Consider the following 22,948-nt stretch of genomic DNA (forward strand, 5'->3'; position numbering starts at 1 on the left):
TATTTAAGATATCTCCTTATTTTATTATGTTGGATAAATATGTATTTTGGATGAGGATAAATAGTACTTACTCCATATTTAGTCAAAAATTAAAAATTAAAAATTAAAGTATAATTTAAAAAAGTTTTATAATGACATTATGTTTAATATAAAAAAATCATTTTTTTTAATAGTACTAGTGAAAAGCTATACATAAGAAACTCCTCAAAGAACGAATGCAAGTTGAATTTAGAAGCGAATCTCAATAAAACATTTTGGAAAAAATGGCAAAAAGACAGAAAACACTAAAAAGTCAACTTTAGTTAATAGCGTGAAATCATGTAGTAATAATTGAGCTCAACTTTTTTGAGAGCTAGGAAAAATAACACGGTAATGTAAATTTTTGCCTACGACATAACAGGTCTATTTCCACACGTTCCGTGCACAATTATAAAAACTAGAGTATTTATTTGTTTGTGAATTGACCAAGTAGTAGAGTGATTAATTCATAAGGTCAAAACGTATTCTCGGGTTCGAATCCACAATGACGTGTAAAATAAAACTAGATGATTCTCTAGAATATAATTAACCTTGGACAAAATACATCTGGAGATTCTTGTACCTTTAGTAATGTAGTTGCAAAACGATGTGTTCCAATATGACAAATTATTTATTATAAATGATCATATGTGTATGTTCCATTACTGATATGCCTAATCAAAAGAGAAAAGCATAGTCATATCCTAAACTATTAATTGGTCATTTAGCATTAAATCTGTAGGATACTGATAATTAATAAATAAATATCTGAATTATATTATATATATGAAAACATGCAAATCCATATGATTTTGTCATGGAATTTTAACTCTAGTTAGTTTCTTAAATGACCAATTTTTATTTTTATTTTTATTCAAAATACTCAAGATAAATAGACACTGAAGATAAATAGATAATGAACTAAAAATGCAAAAAACGGCACAAAATGTAAACACAAAAAACTGCTAAGAAGAAAACATTTTACATATTTTCTTGATATGGATTTTCTTGCATCTTATTGATGCACATTTTTGGGTCAAATTAATCCCACTTGCTTTTGGTAATAATTCTGTCATCTTCATAACCGTAGAAAATTTGGATTCTGACAGTTTGTCCTAATCACCCACTTCCCCAAAAAAATAGTGTAGTTATTTTGGACATAGTATAGTATAGTTATAGGACTACTATTAAGATAAACATAGTATGAGTATTAAGATAAACTTAGTGTTATTTTGGACTTAGGCATGCTTCCACAATTATATGTATTTGTACATTCATATCAATAAATTTATGCATGATGCGTCTATATGGACATGATTTTGATATCACTTTGTTTAAATTTTAAAAATCCACAATCATCCAAGAGTTCAAAATTGAAGAATATGACGACGTTGATTCTAAATTTAAAAGAAGTACTACTACTGTACTAGTATATATTAAATGTATAGGTACAGGATTAGATCGAACTAGAAGTATATTCTCCCGCAATTGAATAATTGATATTTGTGTGATCATGATTATATTCCAAAAATACATTGTTGTATTATTAATATACATTTACTGTGTATACGTAGCATCATTAATTATAAAGATACTGCATTTTATAGAGTGTATATTTTTTTGGGTTTCATGAGTATGTACTCTGCAATGCATCTTATTTTAATGATAGTCATACGAAGATTTAATGATATAGACTAAGGGGAGCACTATACTCCCTATACACTTTACGCTTCTAACATCCTACTGATTATTTCTTTTATTCATTTCATGAAAATAATTTTAGCATATATCAATTCACGTATTGAATTAAAATAAATTTTTTATTCAATTTTTTTATACATTAAATCATATTTATATCGAAGAGAAAGTTACCTTAAATCCCAAGTACGTAAATCAATATGGCCAAAAAATTAAATGAGAGAATTAATTAGAAACTTTGCGGACGCATACTTCAATCGCACAGATGTAATCGAATTTATTTTGTATGATGATTATCTAAGTCATGGACTCATGGTGATGATGATTAAGAATTCGTATTTGTTAGTTTGCAAGTGGACAAATTAAATAAATATAAATTAATTTAGTTTGTTTTGAATGAATGCATTCGCATGTTCCAAGGTCGCGGGGTTTATGGATATTCAACCAAACCAGAACAAAGGAAAGGACATACTTATGCATCTCAATGACTTCTTGTCTATAAAATTATTATACTCCTATATAACTACTCAATTAAATTAAAGAATATATACATACAAAACTTGATCAATGACAGATGCCATGTTCACAATAAAGTAAATACTAAACCAGTTCATTACTAGTAATTAGGACTAAGGGGGAGTTTTGATGAATAATACTGATCAATTTATATTTCACTAAGAAAGATTCATTTGATACTTCTCATAAATACATATTACTGTGTAAAATTAGTATCAATAGTAAAAAAGAGAAAAAAAAAACAATCAACAAGTTGATATCAAACAGATGTCATGTTGGTGCAATAAAGTAGTAGTTCCTCTTTTTAAGTGCACCCACATTATATTTGGTTCATGTTGGTGATTCCTTGGCAGTCCTCTTTTGTCTGATTCATCACTACATTTTCTAAAATAAAAAATGGATTTTTATTATATGAGGGAAAACAGGGTTTGAAAGGGAAACAATTGCTTGAAATTATTAAATTACAGCCAATGCAAGAGAAGTCATAGGAATATTCTATGGCCCGCACAGCCCTTATTTTGAGAAGATTCCATTTCAACGCCCTTATTTTGTACTATTAGTGATTATTTTAACTTTATTTATAATAATTGGATCGTGGAGCTGTTCATGACTAGGGCTTGACCAATCATGGAGAAGTTTGCTCCAATATAAAATCAATTTCGCCATACCAATCAATGCCTTCATTAACATGCGATGTATCTAGCCGTTATTAAGTTGGTGATATTTTTAGTAAATATTAGTATTCGAATGTCGCATTTAATGAGATAGAAGAGAGAAAAGATGCTATTCAACTCGGTTGGCCCATAAGAAGGCTTTACAATTTTATAATGTATAAGCCCAATGGATCGCTCATCAAACATTTAAGAGGTGAAAAAGCATTGTTTATTTTCTAAAGGCACTATACCAAAAGCAGTTGTTTCTTATTAATAAAATTATAGTTTTAGTAAATCCACTTGTCAGATCTCTTATATGGAGTATACTATTCATAGACTTGATAACTTGAATTTTCGATTAATAGGTTGAAGAGAAAACGTCGTGCCAACTAAGTTATTGTGGTCCTTTAAGAGTATTCACAATAGCGATTAGCCGATTCTCGTCGTTAGCTGGTCGGCTAGCCGAACTATTACAATTGGCCAACTGAGAATCGGCGAGAAAATCGGCTAGGGCTGGCCGATGCGCTGGCCGCCATTGTGGCGTGCCGATCGGCCAGCGCCAATTTTCGTTTATTTTTTTTTTAATTTTTTGAAAACCTATATATACGCGATTTTAGTTTCATGTTCATTCGCACCACTTGTTTTAACGAGTTTTCTCTCTCTCTAACTTTCTATACAAGAGCAATATCAAGCGATGGACAACAACAACGAGTCCAACCCGGCGACGAGCGGATCTTAGACTCCCACGGTATCCGTGGGATCTGGATGGGGCCAGATGGGCGGGCAGATGGGCCCAGGGTTTAACGTCCCTTGGCAACAGTTGATGGGGATGATGGCTGGAGCGCAGGGGGGATGCAGGGGGGGATGCCGGGCGGGGTGCAGGCCAGCGGTGGGCAGCAGCAGATGATGGGGATGATGCCGGTATGGCAGGGAGGGATGCAGGGGTCGGGGGGGAGGGGGGACACGGTCTATCGTCCCTCTCTTGATTTTTTGACGGCTTCGTCTCACACGTCGACCAAGTGGAGACGCAGTTCACTGGCGATGACCTTTTGTCATTGCATGAGATGGGGATCAATCTCGGGGAGCCGGACACTCCCGTTCCAGCGGGTCGGGCCGCGCCGAAGAAGAAAAAGGCCAAGGGGAAGGGCAAGGTGGTCGGCGAGTCGTCGCAGCCCGCTGATCACGACACTCCCACGCGGAGGAAGTGGACGGAGGATGAGTACGCCGGCGTGGCCAAGGCGTGGTTGTCGGTCTGCGACGATCCGCTGGTTGCGAACAACCAGCGGGTCGTCAACATGTGGGTGAAGATTAGAGCAACCTACAGGAGGAACTGCCCGCACGGGAAGGACTACAGCGGGGAGGAGTGTCGGAAGGGGTGGGAACGCGGGCTCAGATACCTCGGGTGGCGGTGGCGAGGACGGCGGCGGCGGCGACGACGAGGAGTAGAGATTGGCGGTGCTCGTGTGTGGAAGCCCATTTTTTTTTCAAAAAAATCATGTATTTTTTTTTATCTATGTACCTTTTTTTAATGAAATGAATGGATTTTCCCGTATATGTCTCGTAAATTTAATTCCGTAATTTAATCGTAAATTTAATTCCGTAAATGTAGTTATTTTTGAATTATTTTTATTGCGGCTGGCCTATAGCTAGCCTATTTGAGTAAATGCTGACGTGGCTGGTGGATTTTTAATGTTGCTGACGTAGCAGGAAGAGAAAGTAGCTGGCCTATGGCTGGCCTATTCTTACTGTGGATGCTCTAAAGAATGTCAATTAGTTCAAATTATAACTCATAGATGATATCACAAACATGATATAGCACAATATAATAAATCAATGAAAAATTTCATGGAATTAAGTGGCCCAGTTTATTAACTTTAAGCAGGTGGTTGTTTCTTTTAGATCTCTTAATCAATATATATCAAGCGTGTTAGTTCTTTGCTAGCATAGTTTTTACTCTTCTTTCAATTTTGTTTTCAGATATAATGTGTAATTCTTTCGAGTATTCAACTCTTGAAAGTCTTGATCGATCAAAGTACACCACTACACCAACACTTGTCAATGCATAATTAGTTAATACTTAATATGCAGGTAAAAGAATGGAAATATTACAGAGAAATGCACTAAGTATATTTTTCTGATAATTGAAGAACATGGGATGGATTGCTTTTGTCATATTGATTTATACCTAGAAAATATTATTGTGGTCAAGAACTTGGGATGTATTGCTTTTCTAGAATTTTTTTCTTGGACTTGAAGTAATTAATGTATGACGCAGACACGCAGTATATAAATCAAAAAATATGTTAGGAGTTATTTTTGCACGTGAGATTAGTCTTTAACTGGATGATTATTGTGTTGTGAAATCTAAAAAACGTTAGAAATAAAACACACGGGCTTGAAGAGATGTAGAAAATAGAGTGAACTACGTAAACGGTACCTGATCTTTCACTTTCGTACATAAATGGTACCTGATCTTTATTTTATATTGTTTTTTATACTTATTAATCACATTTTTGGTACCTGATGCAATTTTCACCCCAAAATACCCTCTAAACAAATTCATTTTTCCATTTATATCATAAAGGGTAGTTTGAGCATTGACAAAACTAGTACTCACCAAAAGTGATATTATAATACATTCTCTCATTCTTCTCACTCTTTATACTTATTATTATTAATTAATATTATTATTATTATTTTGATGTTATAAATTAATAATTAATTTATTTTTTAATTTAATTTAAATATATTTAATCATAATTATAGTTATAATTATATTTAATTATTATAATAATATTATTATTATAATAGTAAAAACTAACAGTAATTAATAAATAATAATAATTATTATTTTATATTAAATTAATAACTAATCAATAGCCTTAATCAAAATCTAAAATTGTGAATTATATTCATAATGATAAAGAGTTGAATATTTTCAGTTAGGTGTTTCAACCCTAAAATGAGTATAGATAATTTAATTAAAAATATTCAATTGATTTAATTACTTTAAATAATTCATTTAATTAGGTGTTTTGTTATTGATTTATATTGTGAATGCAATTAGATGTATGTATAAAACACTAAAAAGAAAGGAGAAAAAGAAGAGAAAGGAAAAAAGAGGAAACATAAACTAAGGAAAAAAAGAAAGAAGAAAGGAAGATAAAATACTAAAAAGAAAGAAGAAAATGAAGAAAAAAGTTATTATCATAAACTAAAGAAGAAAAAATTGAAATAAGAAAGGAAGAAAAAAAATCACATATTTGGTTCTATTTAATTGAAATTTCCAAAAATATCCTCCATAACAAAAAAACACATGTTTGGTACCTAGGGTTATTTTTGTCATGAGATACCAAAAACGATATAAAATAAAGATCAAGTACCATTTATATGCGGAAGTAAAAGATCAGGTACCATTTATTTAGTTCACTCTAGAAAATATATACATCACTTTTATTGGAATTGATCGAGTAATTTTTTCATATAATATAATTGTTGCAGAAAAAGAGATATAGATAAAAGAAATTTACGACTTCACTCGATTGGAAATTTGGAATAAAACTAATAAAGTCGTATGTTTTCAATTATAGTTCTTTCCATAAAAGACCTATAGATAATAACGACTTCATGAAATTGAACTAATCTACAACTACTATTATTTTTCCTATAATAATTATTATCCAGAAATACCTATATAAAATTAAAGAAATAACGACTCCTAACCGCGCGCGGGTTGTTGCTCGCTCTATAAATTGCTACTCCTTTGTTATTTGATCTTGCATTCACATAAACTCAATAAATCTCTTTCTCTCTTCGATTCAATTCTGCACATCTACTTCTCAAGGTAAACCACAGTTTCTTCCCTCTTTACATGTTGTATATGCACATGCATAACATAAAACTTTTACATATTCTATTCATTAATTTGTCATTTTTTTTTCTTAGCGTTTTCGTTCCTTTACTTAATTTTGGAGCATCACCAAAATATAAATTTCTGCGATTTTAAGTGACCTCTTTGTGTTGTCATGATTTAGGTTTTGTCATAACTTATTTGTTTAATTGAATCGATTTTTTTTTTATTTCTCTTTTCTAAGTTGATTAGCTTGAAATTTATGTTTGTTTCATACGAAGTTGGTTATTTATATATGCTAGAGAAAATATTTCTTGTTGCCGAATCATAGTAGGAGTGGAACCGGATTGGTCTATAGTTAGAATTTTTATCAATTTCAATTACTAAAATTTATCTTCCTAAACCCTATTTTTGGTTGGTACGTTAGGGTTTGTTTTTCACTTTGTTTATATTGTTGAATCAGAACAAGTCTGTTTTGTTTGCTAGTGAGAGGCACGGGTGCAATTTTGAAGGCGTTTTTCACCATTCGTTGCAAAATCCATCACTTTTCTTGTTCGGTTTTGTGACCTAAGCTATGAATTCTATGTTGCATTGATTGAGTTGGCGTTTATTAACGTTCAAGCATTCGAAGTGATGCATCTTTACTTGTGTGATGGCAGATGGCTTCTGTGGAGAATATATATGATCCGTCTGGAAAGGTAAACCCAAAAGACGAGCGTAAAGCTGGGAAGAAACGAAGTCAGGCTCTCTTGGAGGTACGTCTATATAGCTCATGTTTTTATCGTGTTTTTCTTGATTGAATGTGTTGTGTCCTCATTTTGGTTGTTTTTCTAGAAATCAAAATCATTCGGGAGTAAGCATCAAGGTTCCCCTAAAAGGGCTAAGAGGGGGCTGCCATTAGAGGATTTGTATGTCTCACTTACAACAGATGAAATTTCTAAGTTGTTGAGCAAAGATTGCTGCCTTAGCAAGTCCTTATTGAATGATCTGTTCTGGGAGGCAGTCTGGCCGCGTTTGCTAGCACGTGGTTGGCATTCGGAGGAAGTCAAGAGCGCTAGCCTCAGACACGCTGCTAGCTCTAGTTCTAGTTCAAGCCTGGTTTTCCTTAAGCCTGGAGTGAAGAGATTTGCTAGGAGGAAAATGACGAAAGCTGGTGATCAGTATTTTGCATGTGTGAGTAGTGTGTTGAGCAAGGTTGCTAGAGAGCCTGGCCTGCTCGAGCTCGGCCCACAATGGACTATTGAGACACTAAAAAACTTCCAGTCTGCAGCAACAATCGGTCGAGATAAGGCGCAATTCTAGGAAACAAATGCAGTCATAATGGCATGCGGCCGTGGATCAAGAAGCTCCTCGTCCTGATGCTAACGCGGCATTCGTGCACAAGATCAAGTTTCAAGTTCAACCATCGCAGTGACATTAGTTGTTCATCACTTGAGTGTAATATACAAATTTCAAATATAATAGATTATGTTAGTAAGTTGATAGTATACTAAGGTTTGTAAATGAATTTGTTCTCTTCTGATTTGCAACCTAACTTTGGGATTCTCATGTACATTGTTTTCCGAATTTTTTTATTTTAGAATACTGCATATTTTGATATAATAATAACATTATAGTTACTTAACCAATGTTTTTTATCTAGTAAGCAAAGGCAACATTTTTATAACATCTCCAAGAATCATCAGCAGCAAAAACATTACCATTAAACTCTGCTACTATAAAATGCACGAGTAATAGAATCTCATTAAAACATATAATCTCAAAAGGGAGTCCAACCAATCCGACGTGAATTCATAAGCAACGAAGGTTACAGCACCTGCGGGTGCAGCTTTTACAATTGGCGGGGTGATGCCTTTGTACAGACCGACCCAACCCTCTTTATGCAAAATTTGGCGTAGTGCATCATACATGTTTCTATAAGCATGATGCTCCACTCGAGCTCCATATCTTGGATCACGTTGCAGCCCTTCAACCTACAAGTGAAATCACGGTTCTAGTGAGGAGGTGAAATTTCCTAAGATGAGCATGTCTTACGCAAGAACACGGTCAAAATTCCTTAGACTAGAGCCGCTTGGTTTGTTGTAGGAACATTGAAAAATAAAATGAATAATCAATAGTTGAAGCCAGAAATTTACCTGAAACCTCTTCTTAACCACATCAAGTGGATGGCATACAGCTTTAGCGCAAGTGCCGGCAGCCAATCCACATAGGAAAAGCTGGAAGCTTGAGAGAGTATCATCGGCTTCCAAATCATAACCAGATCTGTACCGGTTCCATACCTAGATAACCAAGAAATCAAATCAAATTGGACTCCTAACAAAATACTTAATTTTTTAAATAACAAATTTACACCAGTAAACTCCAGATACATTCAGTAGAGCATGAGTGTGTGTGAAAGGGAGGGGGTGAGATCATAGTAGATCACCATAGTCCAATGTTTGAAAGTATCATATGTCCCAAACTGCAATCCAGCATAAGGAACTATCTCAATCAGTGTTGGTGTCAGTCCAGCATAAAGCCCTCGAAAGCCACGTTTTTTAAGTATATCAGAGAATGCAGCACTCATATTAGGATACACCTGGTTGAAATATAGCACCATTAGGTAAAACATCAGCATAATTTCTATGCATCGAATGATACAGGAATACAATATGCAAAACTAACTAGGAGACTAGCTTAGTAGATTCAAACATGAACAAAGATTTTTAAAAGCTGTGTTCCAAAGTTTGTTCCTAAATAAAGTAGTTCTCTCAACCACCCCAATTGGCAAAAACTGTCATGACTTGAAAGTGTATTCCAAAATACCTTTGGTTCCCCTTGTGAAGCTAAAAGGGTTCTTATAAGGTCAAATGGGTAGGATCCAACAGTCGCTGCACATCCCGCTAATGCCCCACTAACATACGAAAGATACGGACTTATATTGATATGGTCTTCTGCATAAAGAAAACACGAGAGCGAGGCATCATCAAAAACATAAAAGAAAACGCATGGCAAGTGGGTCAACATTGCACAGGAATTCATCATCACAAGTTCACAACAGTTTTTAACAGTATATTTCTATCTCGTCATCATAAAGAAAGACGAAAGCATAATATACTAGGTCTAACAATCTGATATGCATAAAAAAATGCTGAATAGGTGCAGCAAAAATCAGACCTGACTTGGATGAACCAGAAACAACTGACTTAAATTGTGCAGAACCATAAGCAAGGCTGGGACATTACCCCTCCAAAAACCCTGTTAGGAAAATAACCAAAAACAAAATGAATATGCAAGGACAAAAGGAAGATGGAGTCAGCTACAGAGTCACAAAATGTCATGACGAGAAATTCAAACAACACATCTACCATTGGATCAATGCAGATAAATGAAAAGGGCAGATAGGCCTTTCTAAAGTCGTATTGCCGAAAACAAATTTATCAGATTACGTGAACCTCTTTCTCCCTAGACACAACCTATTCTTTCTGGAACCCAACATGCCAAGAAGAGAAGAACACTTAACTAACTGAATGCCACAGTATAATATTTATTCCACCGTAATTTTCTTTTGTGAATGTTCTTTCAGTTTTGTTCCATACTCCTCTTGTTAGAATTTTTTTGTCATTCACCTCTTTGCCTTCTTTTTATCCTTGCTAGATACCAAAACGACAAGAAAGATGACGACTCATTCCCCTTTCTCTCCAAGTTCACTAGTAAAATCTATAGGATTCAATTCCCATATGCTCACACAAGTTTTGGAATTAACAAGCCCTACTTTGATGTCATACTTTTTCCTTATCCTGCAGTCAATTCCTAGTCTTAACCCCCAATAGAAAAACACTCACCACCATGAACAAGCACATTATTTGGTGGAAATGGGAAGGACTTATTCTAGCACATAATTTCCAAATAAATAATGAGCATGTAAGAAAGAAGTACCAAGCATAACAAGGAGAATGTCACATGAAACTCGACCCCTCGCCAAAAAAGGAATGTGGATCCACATGCTCTTAAGCCTTATCACATGTAAACAAAGCCTATAGATTCTATACTTCATAGGTAACCAATACCGGCAAGCCTTTCTTGAAGATGGTTATCGAGAGAGGCCAGGATTAGATGGCTAAACATATTGAAGCTAAAGGAATAGACAAGAGTGTTGTATTATTTTCGGATGATTAGAATGATTTACAGCTCCTTTTTATATAGGGAGAGATAGTATGTACATATGGAAACAAGATAATTCTAATTCTAAGAAATATCAATTAAATCAATTACGGCTGCACTGATTTGGGTGATTTATTTGTTTCCTTATGCATATTTTGACAGCCTTCCTCCCTAAAAATGTCCTTTGTTGCTTGCAGCATACCAGTATATTTTGATTGACTAAATGCATCTCTCCGAAGCAAAGCCCGTTGCGTGGTTGGTTCCAATTGAACCCGCCCGCAGTAAATGAGAAATTCATCACCAAAAGCTAAACACAAGTAGAAAGATAGGCAGATTATTAAGTAAGGACGATGCAGGAAGTTAGACCATAATTCTTCAAAAATTCAACTTTTCCAAACAATTGAACTAGAAAATGAACCTGAAATCGGATTTTGATCACGTCGAGGGGCGAAATGACAGTTCTTGAAATCCCACCCGAAATAGCGCCAGCAGATGCATCAATCAAAGCCCTTTTCAGCTGCCCCGGTTCCTCCATTCCCCTCCTTCAGCAATCACGCTTTAAAAACCTGCAAAAAAAGTCCCAATTCCCAAAATAAACTCCACAAAATACATTGATATGCTGCAAGTTGTTGACTTTCACCTGATAGTTACCTACAACAATTGAAAACCAAGGGAAATTGAAAAAAAAATGAAACTTTTACCCAAGATTGTGGAGTTTCTAACAATTCTACGAGCAATATATGGACTTTGATACAGTAGGGATTTGAAGGGATATAAATGCGGAAAAGATCTCCTACTCCACTTTCTCTACTCCATTCATAATTCACACACACAGACAAAGCAACAGTAGGAGTAATATGTTCAAATACAGATTCATTAAAAAAAAGTGAGTATTAAAAATTTAAAACCGACCTTAAAAAATTGGAAAACCAAAACATTGGACATAATGAATCTGATAAATTAATGGAGTGTAATCAATCGTTAACTTATCAACGTAATATATAAAAAATATTAACACGGTGATATTAAATTGTCAATACATATTTTGTTGAACTTCAATATAATATGTTGACATTTTAATATCACCGTGCTGACATTTTTAACACGCTGCACTGATGAGTTAACAGAGTTAGCAGCTTAGATAGTTAGCAATATAACACACCCACATACATAATATTCTTAAACTTTTAAATTTAATTGAATTTATATTAAAAATTAATTTTGTTATTTATGGTATTATATGTAGCAATGAGAAAGAAGTTATATAGAAATTTTATGTCAAATCGTAACATGATTTCAATCTTGATTCGAATTAATTATACAATATTTAGTAACAAATGTTTTTTTCTTAAATAAACAAATACTAATTAAGTTAAAATTTCAATTTTTTTTCGAAGTTTTGCAAAATGATTAGTATAAAATTTATTTTAAATCAATTAATGTTTGTAAATCGATTTTTAATGTAAAATGTTACAAAAAAGTTTGATTATGCACGTGGTATTCTTCTAATTTATATACTCTAGTAGTAAGTTTTAACAAGTCTAATTTATACTCTAATTTATATGCACGTGGTACTCTTCTAAGTTTTAAAAATACAATATTAAAACATGCATGATATCAAATGCAGAAAAAGTATAACGAGAAATAAACTGAAAAAAGGGGTGATGAAGTGAGACGAGAAGTGAGGTATTCATAGTGCAAAAAATAGGAACAAATTTAAAACAAAAATCAAATCCGGAGATGGATTCTGCGGGCGGAACACCCTTGCAATAGAAATTGGTAATATTAGTAATTTAATAATAGGGTTTTTGGCTTTTAAAACCAAAACCTTTCCCCGAATTTCGGTTTTTCTCATGAACTATGAGATTTGTTTTTAAAACCATGAACTTTCATTTCGTTAGGATTTTACCAATCCGACCCGAATAGCACATTTCCGACCCGAATAGCATAATTCAAAATGTTAAAGTTGTGTTTTGTTTATTCAAAAGTTGTCATTTGTTATGTAATAATTGGGATTGTATGTATTATTGTGCCAAATAGGATCCAAGTAATCAATTTAGTAACAAATAGGATTAAAATTGACATGTAGACAATCCGGGTTTCGTCGTTGACCCGCCAGGGGAAAATCCTAACAAAATGAAAGTTCGTGGTTTTAAAAACAAATCTCGTAGTTCATGGGAAAAATCGGAATTCCGGGAAAGGTTTTGGTTTAAAAAGCCAAAAACCCTTAATAATATTAATTAAATTAGAGGGTGGGATGTTCTCTATCACAAAAAACTATAGCAAGTTTTCATTTTCTTACAAATTAAAGATGAGAAAATAAGTAAAAGAGAAATGAGAAGAACTATTTAAGTGGTGGCTTGGAAGCAAGAGAGTCCGAGCACACGGGGAGATTCTGCTTGGTAGACAAGATGGGCTTAATGTTTTCACATCTGGTGGTGATGGTTGCGGGTGTTTTTCCAATGTATTTGAGATCAATAGCCCCGATCCTGATGTTGTCGCAAGGCTTTGCTTTGCTACAAGAGAAGATAAGCCCCTCTGAGGTGGCGGTGGTTCCCTTGATGTTCATAATCTCGACGTTGCTAATCTTGATCAAGGAAGGCTTATCCAAGGAGCAAAGGTTCCATGGGCAGTACTGCTGGTCAAATATGACCGGGTTTTTGACATTGACCATGGTGAGGTTGATGAACCGAAGGTCGGAGATGGTGAGCGTGGCCGGGGCAGAGGGCCAAGTCTTAATTCTTACTCCATTGTCGGTGTTGATGAAGGTGCACCCCTCCACAGTTATCCTTTTCACGTCTTTCTCCTGCATGTTCCTTCCTAAACTGCCGATGCTAATGCCATGCCCTGGCCCGCATTTCACGTTCTTGATGAGCACATCACTAAGGTCATCCCCCATGGAGATGCAGTCGTCACCGGTTTGGATGGCAGAGTCGATAACCCTTATGTGGTTGCCTCGGGCAATGTGGATGCCGTCGGTGTTAGGGCTATCCTCGGGGGCGGAGATTGTGATGTGCTTGAAGGTGACGTTGCGACTAGAGATGCAGTTGACGTGGAAGTACTTGCTGTCCTTGGTGGTGATGTCTTGGATGATGGAGTTGTTGATAAAGTTCAAGCTCAAGTTGATGGGACGCTTTGGACAGTTCTTGTTTATCTTGCAGTTCCAGGCTTGTTGGCCCTGCCCATCGAGTACACCGCCGCCAGAGATGGTCAGGAAGTTGACGTAGTTGATCGTCACCCATTCCTTGGTCTTCACGGGGAGTTTGGTCGGGTCCGAGTAGGCTTTGAGGTTGCCTTTGATCTCTAGGTTGATGGGGGCCTTGTTTGGCCCGAGCATGCGAACTTGGCTCAGTGTCCAATCACCTGCTGGGATCAGGATTTGGCTTGCCGTTGTTGATGTGATTGCATTATTCCATGCTTTAATCAATGCCTACATATTTATATTTATATTTAGGAATAATAATTATTTATATTATCAAGTTTAATCAAATTCTACTCAATTAATTACCTCGCTAATGTCTGCACCTGGCTTCGCTCCATATTTTGTGATGTCGAACACCGCTAGGGAATTCGCCTTCAATAGTAACTGCAAAACTATGAATACCAGTAATATTATATTTTTATTCATGATGAATGGATGAATTTTCTTTTTCTTTGGGTTTCTTTGGTGTATCTATATCTCTTTTTTGTTGCTTTTGATATCACAGTATTTTCCTCACGAATTTATAATAGAGAATATGTTCAAAATTTGGAAGGCTGAACATGTTTGTAATTGGTCTACGTTACATAATTGTTGGAACTATGAAGAGTATTTCCAATATTTGGATAGTTGAACGTGTATGTAATTGGTCAACTTTATATAAGAGTTGGAATCTTATTAACTCAATATTGACATTTCTTCGTTGTTTAGCATTAGATAAATACTAGGAAATACTAGTAATTAATAGTTAGTTTCATGTGATCAATTTGCCGTTCGGCCATACTATTATCTCTCTACATCAACCTCCATTAAATTATAATTTTCTATTTAATTTCACTACCATTATATTTGTAATATTTTATTTAATGAAACTTTACTCTTTCATAGTATTTATTAGGATTTATTTTAATTACTCTAGTTTTTAGCTTTAAAATGTATGGCGAAATCCTAATTATTTACAAACTTATAAATACTATATCCTAATTTAAATCTTTTTAAATTTTAATTTATTTTTCCGACGATATATTATTTCTAGAACTAAATTTATCATATTCTAATCATATAACTTAATTTTTTAGTTTATTTACTTTACAATTCTTAACTAACTAATAAACTGTCTTAATGATATCTTTATTTTCTGATGTCATTTCTATCCTTTTTCCTATTTCTAATTATATAGTACTACAAATTTGTATTCTTAATTTTACGAGATTGTGGAGTTTCTAACAATTCTACGAGCAAGATGTGGACTTTGATATAGTAGGGATTTGAAGGGATATAAAATGGGTATCTGATTTATACAAGGATCCAGACCTCCAGCAGAAAAAAAGCAACAGAAGATCAAATACATATTCACTCAAAAAAATAAGTATTGAGACTAGGGTGGCGAAACGGGTTATCCGCGGATACCCGCACCCAGAAAGTCGGGTACCCGTACTCCATTTTAGCCAAATTTATTGTCCCAATACCCGCCCCGCGACATACCAGGATTACCCGATATCCGTGTCGGGTATCCTGTACTCCACATTATTGCGGGTACCCGTACCCGATCCGAAATCCTAATAAAATATTTGAAAAACATAATAGCCGTCAATGTTCCCTAATTTACTTTATTAATATCGATGGTAAACTTTGAATAAATTGAGAATAAAAGTGAGAGAACACTCTATAGCTAGTTCCGGTGAGTTTTCAATTGTATGTTAGTTGGAATATGATAATGTTTCAAAAGAACTCTTAGATTATATAAAGTACTATGTTCCGCCTTAATAGAGGCGTTTCATTTTCTTCACTCATTTTGTAAAAAATGAAAATATAAATACACTTCTCTACATTATAATCTCTCTTACTATACTTTTTCTCCATTTTAACTATTTATTTTTAATTTTTTAAAAATGAGTGTGTATATCTATTATTATTTAACTATTTGAATCGTCTCTATTAATATAGAACGGATGGAGTATTAAAAGATGATATATGGCTAGTACTACTGATAGCCGTATTATTGGGATTAACAGGTATACCCGCGCGGGTAGCGGGTATACCCGTTACCCGCAAAACTCTAACGGTGCACATTTATACATGTACATAATGGGGTGTGATCAAGTGCTAACTTTCTTAAGTTGCTAACTTATTAACTTATCAACGCAATGTATTAAAAATGTCAATACGATGACATTAAAATGTCAGCACATGATTTTGTTGAACTTCAATATAATGTGTTGATATTATGTGTTGACATTTTAATATCACCGTGCTGACATTTTTAACACGCTGCACTGATGAGTTAACAGAGTTAGCAACTTAAATAGTTAGCAATATAACACACCCCCATACATAATATTCTTAAACTTTTAAATTTAATTGGATTTATATTGAAAATTAATTTTGTTACTTATGGTATTATATGTAGCAATAAGAAAGAAGTTATATAGAAATTTTATGTCAAATCGTAACATGATTTCAATCTTGATTCGAATTAATTATACAATATTTAGTAAGAAAATAATTTTTTTTCTTAAATAAACAAATAATTAAGTTAAAATTTTAAAAAAAATTTCGAAGTTTTGCAAATTGATAAGTGTGAAATTTATTTTAAATCAATTAATGTTTGTAAATCGATTTTTAATGTAAAATGCTAAAAAAAGTTTGACTATGTACGTGGTACTCTTCTAATTTATATACTCTAGTAGTAAGTTTTAACAAGTCTTAGCTCAATGTGCTCATTTCTTCACGAATTTATAATAGAGAACATGTTCAAAATTTGGAAGGCTGAACATGTTTGTAATTGGTCTACGTTACATAATTGTTGAAACTATAAAGAGTATTTCCAATATTTGGATGGTTGAATGAGTTTGTAATTGGTCAATTGGAATCAGCTTATTCAATGTGCTCATTTCTTCATCATTTAAGCGCACTACTGGACTAAGAAATACTGATAATTTAGATTCATGTGAATTATATCAACATCTATTAGATTATAATTTTCTATTTAGTTTCACTACAATTATATTTGTAATTTTTTATTTTAATGATAATTTACTCTTTCATGTTTATCAGGATTTATTTTAATTAATTTAGTTTTTTTAAAATATTTGGCGAAATCCTAATTTAAAAACTTTATACTATATCCTAATGAAAATTCTTTTCATTTATTTTTCCGATCATATTTTATTTCTAGATTAAATTTATCATATTCTAATCATATAACTTAATTTTTTATAGTTTAGTTACTTTACAATTCTGAATGAACCAATTAAAATCTCTTAATGATATCTTTAATTTCTGATATCATTTCTACTTCCTTTTTCTATTTCTAATTAATATAGTACAGCCTAATTTTTATTCTTAATTCTCACCATACTTTATATATTTAAAATTATCATTTTCATTAATTAGTTTTTTTTTTTTTATATCAGTTTCTAATCGTCAAAAGCCCTAATTCGCCGATTAACCAATCAAGACCAATGTATTATTCTAGAGCAAATTTCTAAGGTGTTAGTACATGTTTGTAATCAGTTTTATTTTAGAAAATTGATATATATATGTTGAATTATCTTTCAAGGTCAATGTAGATATTTGCGAGTGTTGGGTGCATGTACCCGCATCGGGTATTCGGATAACTTACATGTACGCTCGGGCCAAGATTGGGTGTGGGAAGGGAATAGAAATATTTATTGTATCCAAAAAGAAGATAAAAAAAAATGTGGTGGGGTTATATTTTAAATTATGCAATCATTCTAATATACCGTTTGTGGTAAAATTATGAGAATCACCGAATAGAGATGCCCAAGGTTTTCGGTTCGGGTGGTTAACCGCCGAACCGTAACCGTCGGTTCCGGTTCCGAACCGAAACCGTGAGATTTAAATCGAACCGAAACCGTCACTTTTGGGACCGTGGTTCGATTCGGGTTCCAAAATTTCGAAACCGAAACCGTGCCGGAACCGCCGGTTCGGACGGTTCTAGACCGGAACCGCGAAAAATTGCCGGAAAACCGTGAAACCGAGCCGAAACCGCCAAAAAACCACCGAAAACCGGTGGTTCGGAACCGTGAAAAACCGAATCGTAACCTTAACCGCCGGTTTTAGAACCGGAACCGTAACCGTAAAACATCATCGCGGTTCGGTTCCGGTTCAACAATTTCTAAAACCGGAACCGGCGGTTCCGAACCGTAACCGCCGGTTTCGAAACCGTGGGCATCTCTATCACCGAATGAATATTCTACTTAAATAAATTCAAATATAATGACTAGATGGCTTAAATGTTTGGACCATTGAGGACGAAACAATGTATTTTTTCAATAGTAACACATATTAACACTTAAATATTTGAATGTGAACTGAATTGATATCACAGAGTTTTAGACAAATAAATTACTATTCAAAAATATTTTTACTTCCACTTTTCTAGGGACGTCAATCCAACCCGGAATCCGTGATCGGCCTGAATATCCGGTAAAATTAGTGGATTACGGTTGTAATTTTGTAACCCGAATATAAAATGGGCTAAATCGGTTAGCCTGAATGGGTTGACGGGTTAAACAGGTTAGCCCGAACGGATTGCGGGTCAGCCCGACGAGTTGCAACTTTTAATTAATAAGTATTAAGTTTTAGAGTTTTTTTTTTTTTTTTTGAATTTCACATGACACAATCAATAGTCTTCTTTAATCTTTATTCTACACTTTTTCACTCGATCTCACACTATCAACTTTTAAATTCCACCTCAACTCATTATTCCCTCATTCCATCATCTGTCACTATTGTCTTACCACCATAAAAGCCAATCAAGACAAAATTAAGAACTAACCCATCAAAATTTCAATATATTTATCATTAAATAATGATTTATGTAAAATATGATTTTTAATATTCATAAAGAATTAATTATGAACAATCTCAAAATAATGACACGAACACAAGCTTTAATTCAGACTGACTGATTTAATTTTGATTTATTTTGTTTATGTTGTAGTCGATCGAGATGAAAGGCTTCTTTCAAGAAAACTATGAAAATTTGAAGATTATATTTGATTCTAAAACTAAGAAGAAAAAAATATCAAAAATTTAACATCATTTTATAGAGGAAATTTTTTATACAAGAGATTATATTTGAAAGTTTTTAGGCCCGAATAGCCCGATGGGTTAGCCCGAAACCCGGCGGATTAGGGTTAGGGTCGAAATTTATGACACGAAAAATTCACAACCCGAATGTGTTGGCCCGAACCCGAACAGATTAGCCCGATTAACATCCCTACCCTTTCCATTATCATTACAAACTAAATAAGTACTATTAAAAAGCTTTCACTATCCCAATTTTTTAAAAAGTAAAATCATACGTAGTACTAATAGTTATTTTCTCAAAACTTCTCTTTATATGTGTGTATAAGCATAAAGTACGGTTTAGCATAAGAAAATATAAGGACCACCACAAAGTTAAAAATTATACTCCATATATGAATATATTTAAATAGTGAACATCTTTAAAATCTTTAAAAAATACCAAACTATACATGAAATTATGGGGTGTAGACATTATTTGAATATTTCCACCCATACAACAATATATATATTTAGACTTTTTGGATTTAGATGGTTTTTCTAAATGTTTTCATACAAAAAGAATACATCACAATAAGAACATATAAATGAACAATATCAAATATCCCAAATTTTGCAGAACATAATGTACTGTATAAATTAAATAAAAATACTAGTATTAATTAATTTTATTACCAATCAAAAAGATGTCACGATTTCAAGCTCGTGAAGCAGCAAAAAATGAGCATGAGAAGAAGCTATTTGCACTTTAGGGGGCAGGAGTAAGCGGAGTCGAAATTGGACACAACAAAGGCCTCAATAGACAGTAAAGAGGCTGCAATCTTTGATGGTGTTCTGTTTTAACTACCTCATTTCGCCATTGTTGGACTGCGGGACTCTGATGCTGATTGGAGATAAATTAAAAAAAAATACTTAAAAAGTTTGTAGTAGTATTATGAAATTTGAATTTACCTACTGAATTCTGTTGGGTAGAAATTATCGCGGCTATTGACGTTTCATATAAATTCATGATTTTGCAAGTTTCATAAACTTCAGCTGAATACCCCTAATATCTTACAAATTAGTTATGCAATACAACCTTTTTACTTTTCCTCTTTCAAAATCCCTTCATTGGTGCCCGGACTTCCCCTTTGCGCGGGTCTGGTGATGGATAGCTTGGATGAGATTCAGAGCTGGATGAGTGCACGAAACACACAATAAGGTATGCTTGTGGGTCTGCGATGGCAGGTAGACCTTTTGTTTCGGGTTAGTGTCTATTTTTGGCTTTGAGAGCCTTGATGTTGTTGTTTTGGCTTTTCTTTTGTTGTTAGCTTTGTTGGGGTTTTGTTGTTAACTGTGTCCCAATGCTCGCCCTTCAGATGGCTTGAGCATTTTTCTATTTATCAAAAAATGAATACTATTAAATTCGTATTCAATCTAGAGCAAAAGTCAATTTTGGTCTTAAATATATGACTAAAATTTGATGTTGGTCCAAAAATTTACTTTTTGAAAATCAGGATCATAACAAATAAAATCGTTGTCTGGTCCTTTTTTTGACAATTTCGTGAACTTCTAAGGGTCAACCGTGGATAGCAAATTTTTTACTGATCAGAGGGATTATTAGTCACCTAATTATTTTTTTAATTATTTTGCTAATTAAATTATTTTCTAATTATTTTTCCATTACTAATATTTCATAAATAAAAAAAATACTTCCTCCATTCCATAGTAGTGGAGGCGTTTCTTTTCGGCATGAGATTTAAGAAAAACTGTATTAAGTGAGTTAAGTAAATGAAGAATAAAGTAGAAAATGAAAAAGGTAGAGAGAATGAAGAGGAAATAAAGAAAAAGAGAGTAAAGTAAGTGAGAAGAAATGTGTTGAATTTTACTAAAGAGGAAAATGATTTCAATATTATGAAACTTATCAAAATGACAAAATGACTGTACTACTATTGATCGGAGGGAGTATATAATTAGCTACAGTAATCAAAATTGACTAATCCGGTCAAAATGTCACTTGAGTTTGTTATTAAGTTTCCGGTGGTTGAGCGTATTGTTTTCTATGTTGGGATTTGCGTAATTAGCTGAATCCGAGCAGAATTGCAACACATTGTGAATTACTTCCAGTGTACATATAACGAGTTAAATTCTAGCATAATAACCAAATGAAAATTACAGAACTAGCATTGAATAAAATATCGAAAAGTATATTAGAAAGTTGCAAGAGTGGCCTGCCTGGAAATAACTAAAATTAATTAGCAGAGATATCCATAAAATAAAATTTGTAATTATCGATAATCGTGGGAGGCGCCAGATAATTACTATACCGTGTCAACGTTGACTTGAAGAAACACGTTACGCCAACACGATATAATTATCATAGCTCCATCTCTTTATTGCTATCTCCGCGTTCTCTCTCTCTCTCTCTAAATCCGTTTCATTTCATTGGGATCTCAAAAATGGAGCATCGAACTCTGGAAATCACGCTTCAATCGGGGAAAGACTTGAACAAGGTGAATCTCATCTCCAAGATGAACGTCTACGTCGTCGTTTCCATCTCCGGCGGCGACAAGTCCTCCAAGCAGAAGACCAAGTCGCCGGTCGACCACGACGGCGACGCCAACCCCACCTGGAACTTCACCATGAATTTCACCGTGGACGAGGCCGCCCTGCAGTCCAACCGCCTCACCCTCGACTTCAAGCTCGTCTGCGAGCGCGCCCTCGGCGACAAGGACGTCGGCGAGGTCAGCGTCCCCATCAAGGAGCTCCTCGATTCCGCCGACGCCAAGAAATTCCTCAGCTACCAAGTCCGCAAGCCCAGCGGCAAACCCAAGGGCCAGCTCACTTTCTCCTGCAAATTCAGCGACAAAATCGCCTCCGCCGCCGCCGCTAAAACCGATTTTACCGGCTATCCTGCCGGAACTAGCTCCGGTTATCCACCTGCCGGAGTTTACCCTCCGCCGGCGGGCTATCCGGTGGTTGAGGGAGGCGGCCACTATCCACCGCCGGCGGCTTACCCGGCGCCGGAGGGAAGTGGGCAATATCCGCCGCCGCAGCCGGCGTATCCTGCGGTGGCTGAGGGAGGTGGACATTATCCGCCGCCGGCAGGATATCCGGTGGTCGGCGATGCTCATAAGCCGGGAGGATATCCGCCTGCACCGCCGGCTGGGTACGGTTATCCGCCGCCGCCGCCTCCGGGGTACGGATATCCGCCGCCGCCGCCTCCGGGTTACGGGTATCCGCCGCAGCAGGGCTACGGATACCCGCCGGTGGCGGCGCAGCAGCCGAAGAAGAAGAATAAGTTTGGGTTGGGATTGGGGGCAGGGCTTCTCGGCGGGGCTATCGGCGGGATGTTGATCGGAGATGCGATTTCCGACGCGGCTGATTTTGACGGCGGATTTGACGGAGGTTTTGATTTCTGATCTTTTATTTAATATCGTTGAATTTTATGTTGTTTGTTGAATTTTTTTTACTTTCTAATTAATGTATATTGTGAATTAAGATTTTTGTTTCTCTTTTCAATATCATGGACCAATAATGTTTGATTCGGGTATATTCGATTAATTATCTTTGTGCTTTTTGATGTATAATCATTCATTATTTGAGTAGATTATTCACGTTACAGGGACACGTTAATTTTGCAAGTTGTTGAGTTGTTGGTCCACAGACTAATTCCAATAGATGGAGCAGCAGATTTGGCACGTATTATAGGTCTTCGTTAAGCTATTATAATCAAAACTTGATTAACTATCAATCATATTCAACTCCACACCCAAGAGACTTGTCAAATTAGAAATTGGGGTTTCTAGGTGAAAATGTTGGAATTTGATAGGTCTT

The 22,948-nt window shown here is 34.8% G+C and overlaps 2 protein-coding genes and 1 pseudogene across 3 annotated transcripts; 1 reads left to right on the forward strand and 2 right to left on the reverse strand.

Annotated features, from left to right (window-relative positions):
* Positions 1-8,416: 8,416 nt before the first annotated feature.
* Positions 8,417-11,725, reverse strand: LOC125192546 (mitochondrial thiamine diphosphate carrier 2-like; annotated as a pseudogene). The gene is made up of 8 exons (XR_016137664.1): positions 11,580-11,725; positions 11,297-11,444; positions 11,081-11,185; positions 9,892-9,972; positions 9,541-9,668; positions 9,161-9,313; positions 8,871-9,014; positions 8,417-8,708 (listed from the first exon to the last, which is right to left on the reverse strand). The product of XR_016137664.1 is annotated as a mitochondrial thiamine diphosphate carrier 2-like (transcript).
* Positions 11,726-13,222: 1,497 nt separating this feature from the next.
* On the reverse strand, positions 13,223-14,506 carry LOC125199442 (polygalacturonase-like). Its single transcript, XM_089056513.1, has 2 exons — positions 14,387-14,506; positions 13,223-14,308 (listed from the first exon to the last, which is right to left on the reverse strand). The coding sequence occupies exons 1-2, from the start codon at positions 14,504-14,506 to the stop codon at positions 13,223-13,225; spliced, it is 1,206 nt and encodes a 401-aa protein (XP_088912639.1).
* A 7,000-nt stretch (positions 14,507-21,506) lies between these two features.
* LOC148927187 (protein SRC2-like) lies at positions 21,507-22,664 on the forward strand. Its single transcript, XM_089069767.1, has one exon. The coding sequence runs from the start codon at positions 21,571-21,573 to the stop codon at positions 22,531-22,533; it is 963 nt and encodes a 320-aa protein (XP_088925893.1). The 5' UTR covers positions 21,507-21,570; the 3' UTR covers positions 22,534-22,664.
* Positions 22,665-22,948: the final 284 nt, after the last annotated feature.

This window comes from Salvia hispanica, chromosome 4, assembly GCF_029641045.1.
Source record: "Salvia hispanica isolate PSC_SH4W2 chromosome 4, Shi_PSC_v1, whole genome shotgun sequence".
NCBI lineage: Eukaryota > Viridiplantae > Streptophyta > Magnoliopsida > Lamiales > Lamiaceae > Salvia > Salvia hispanica.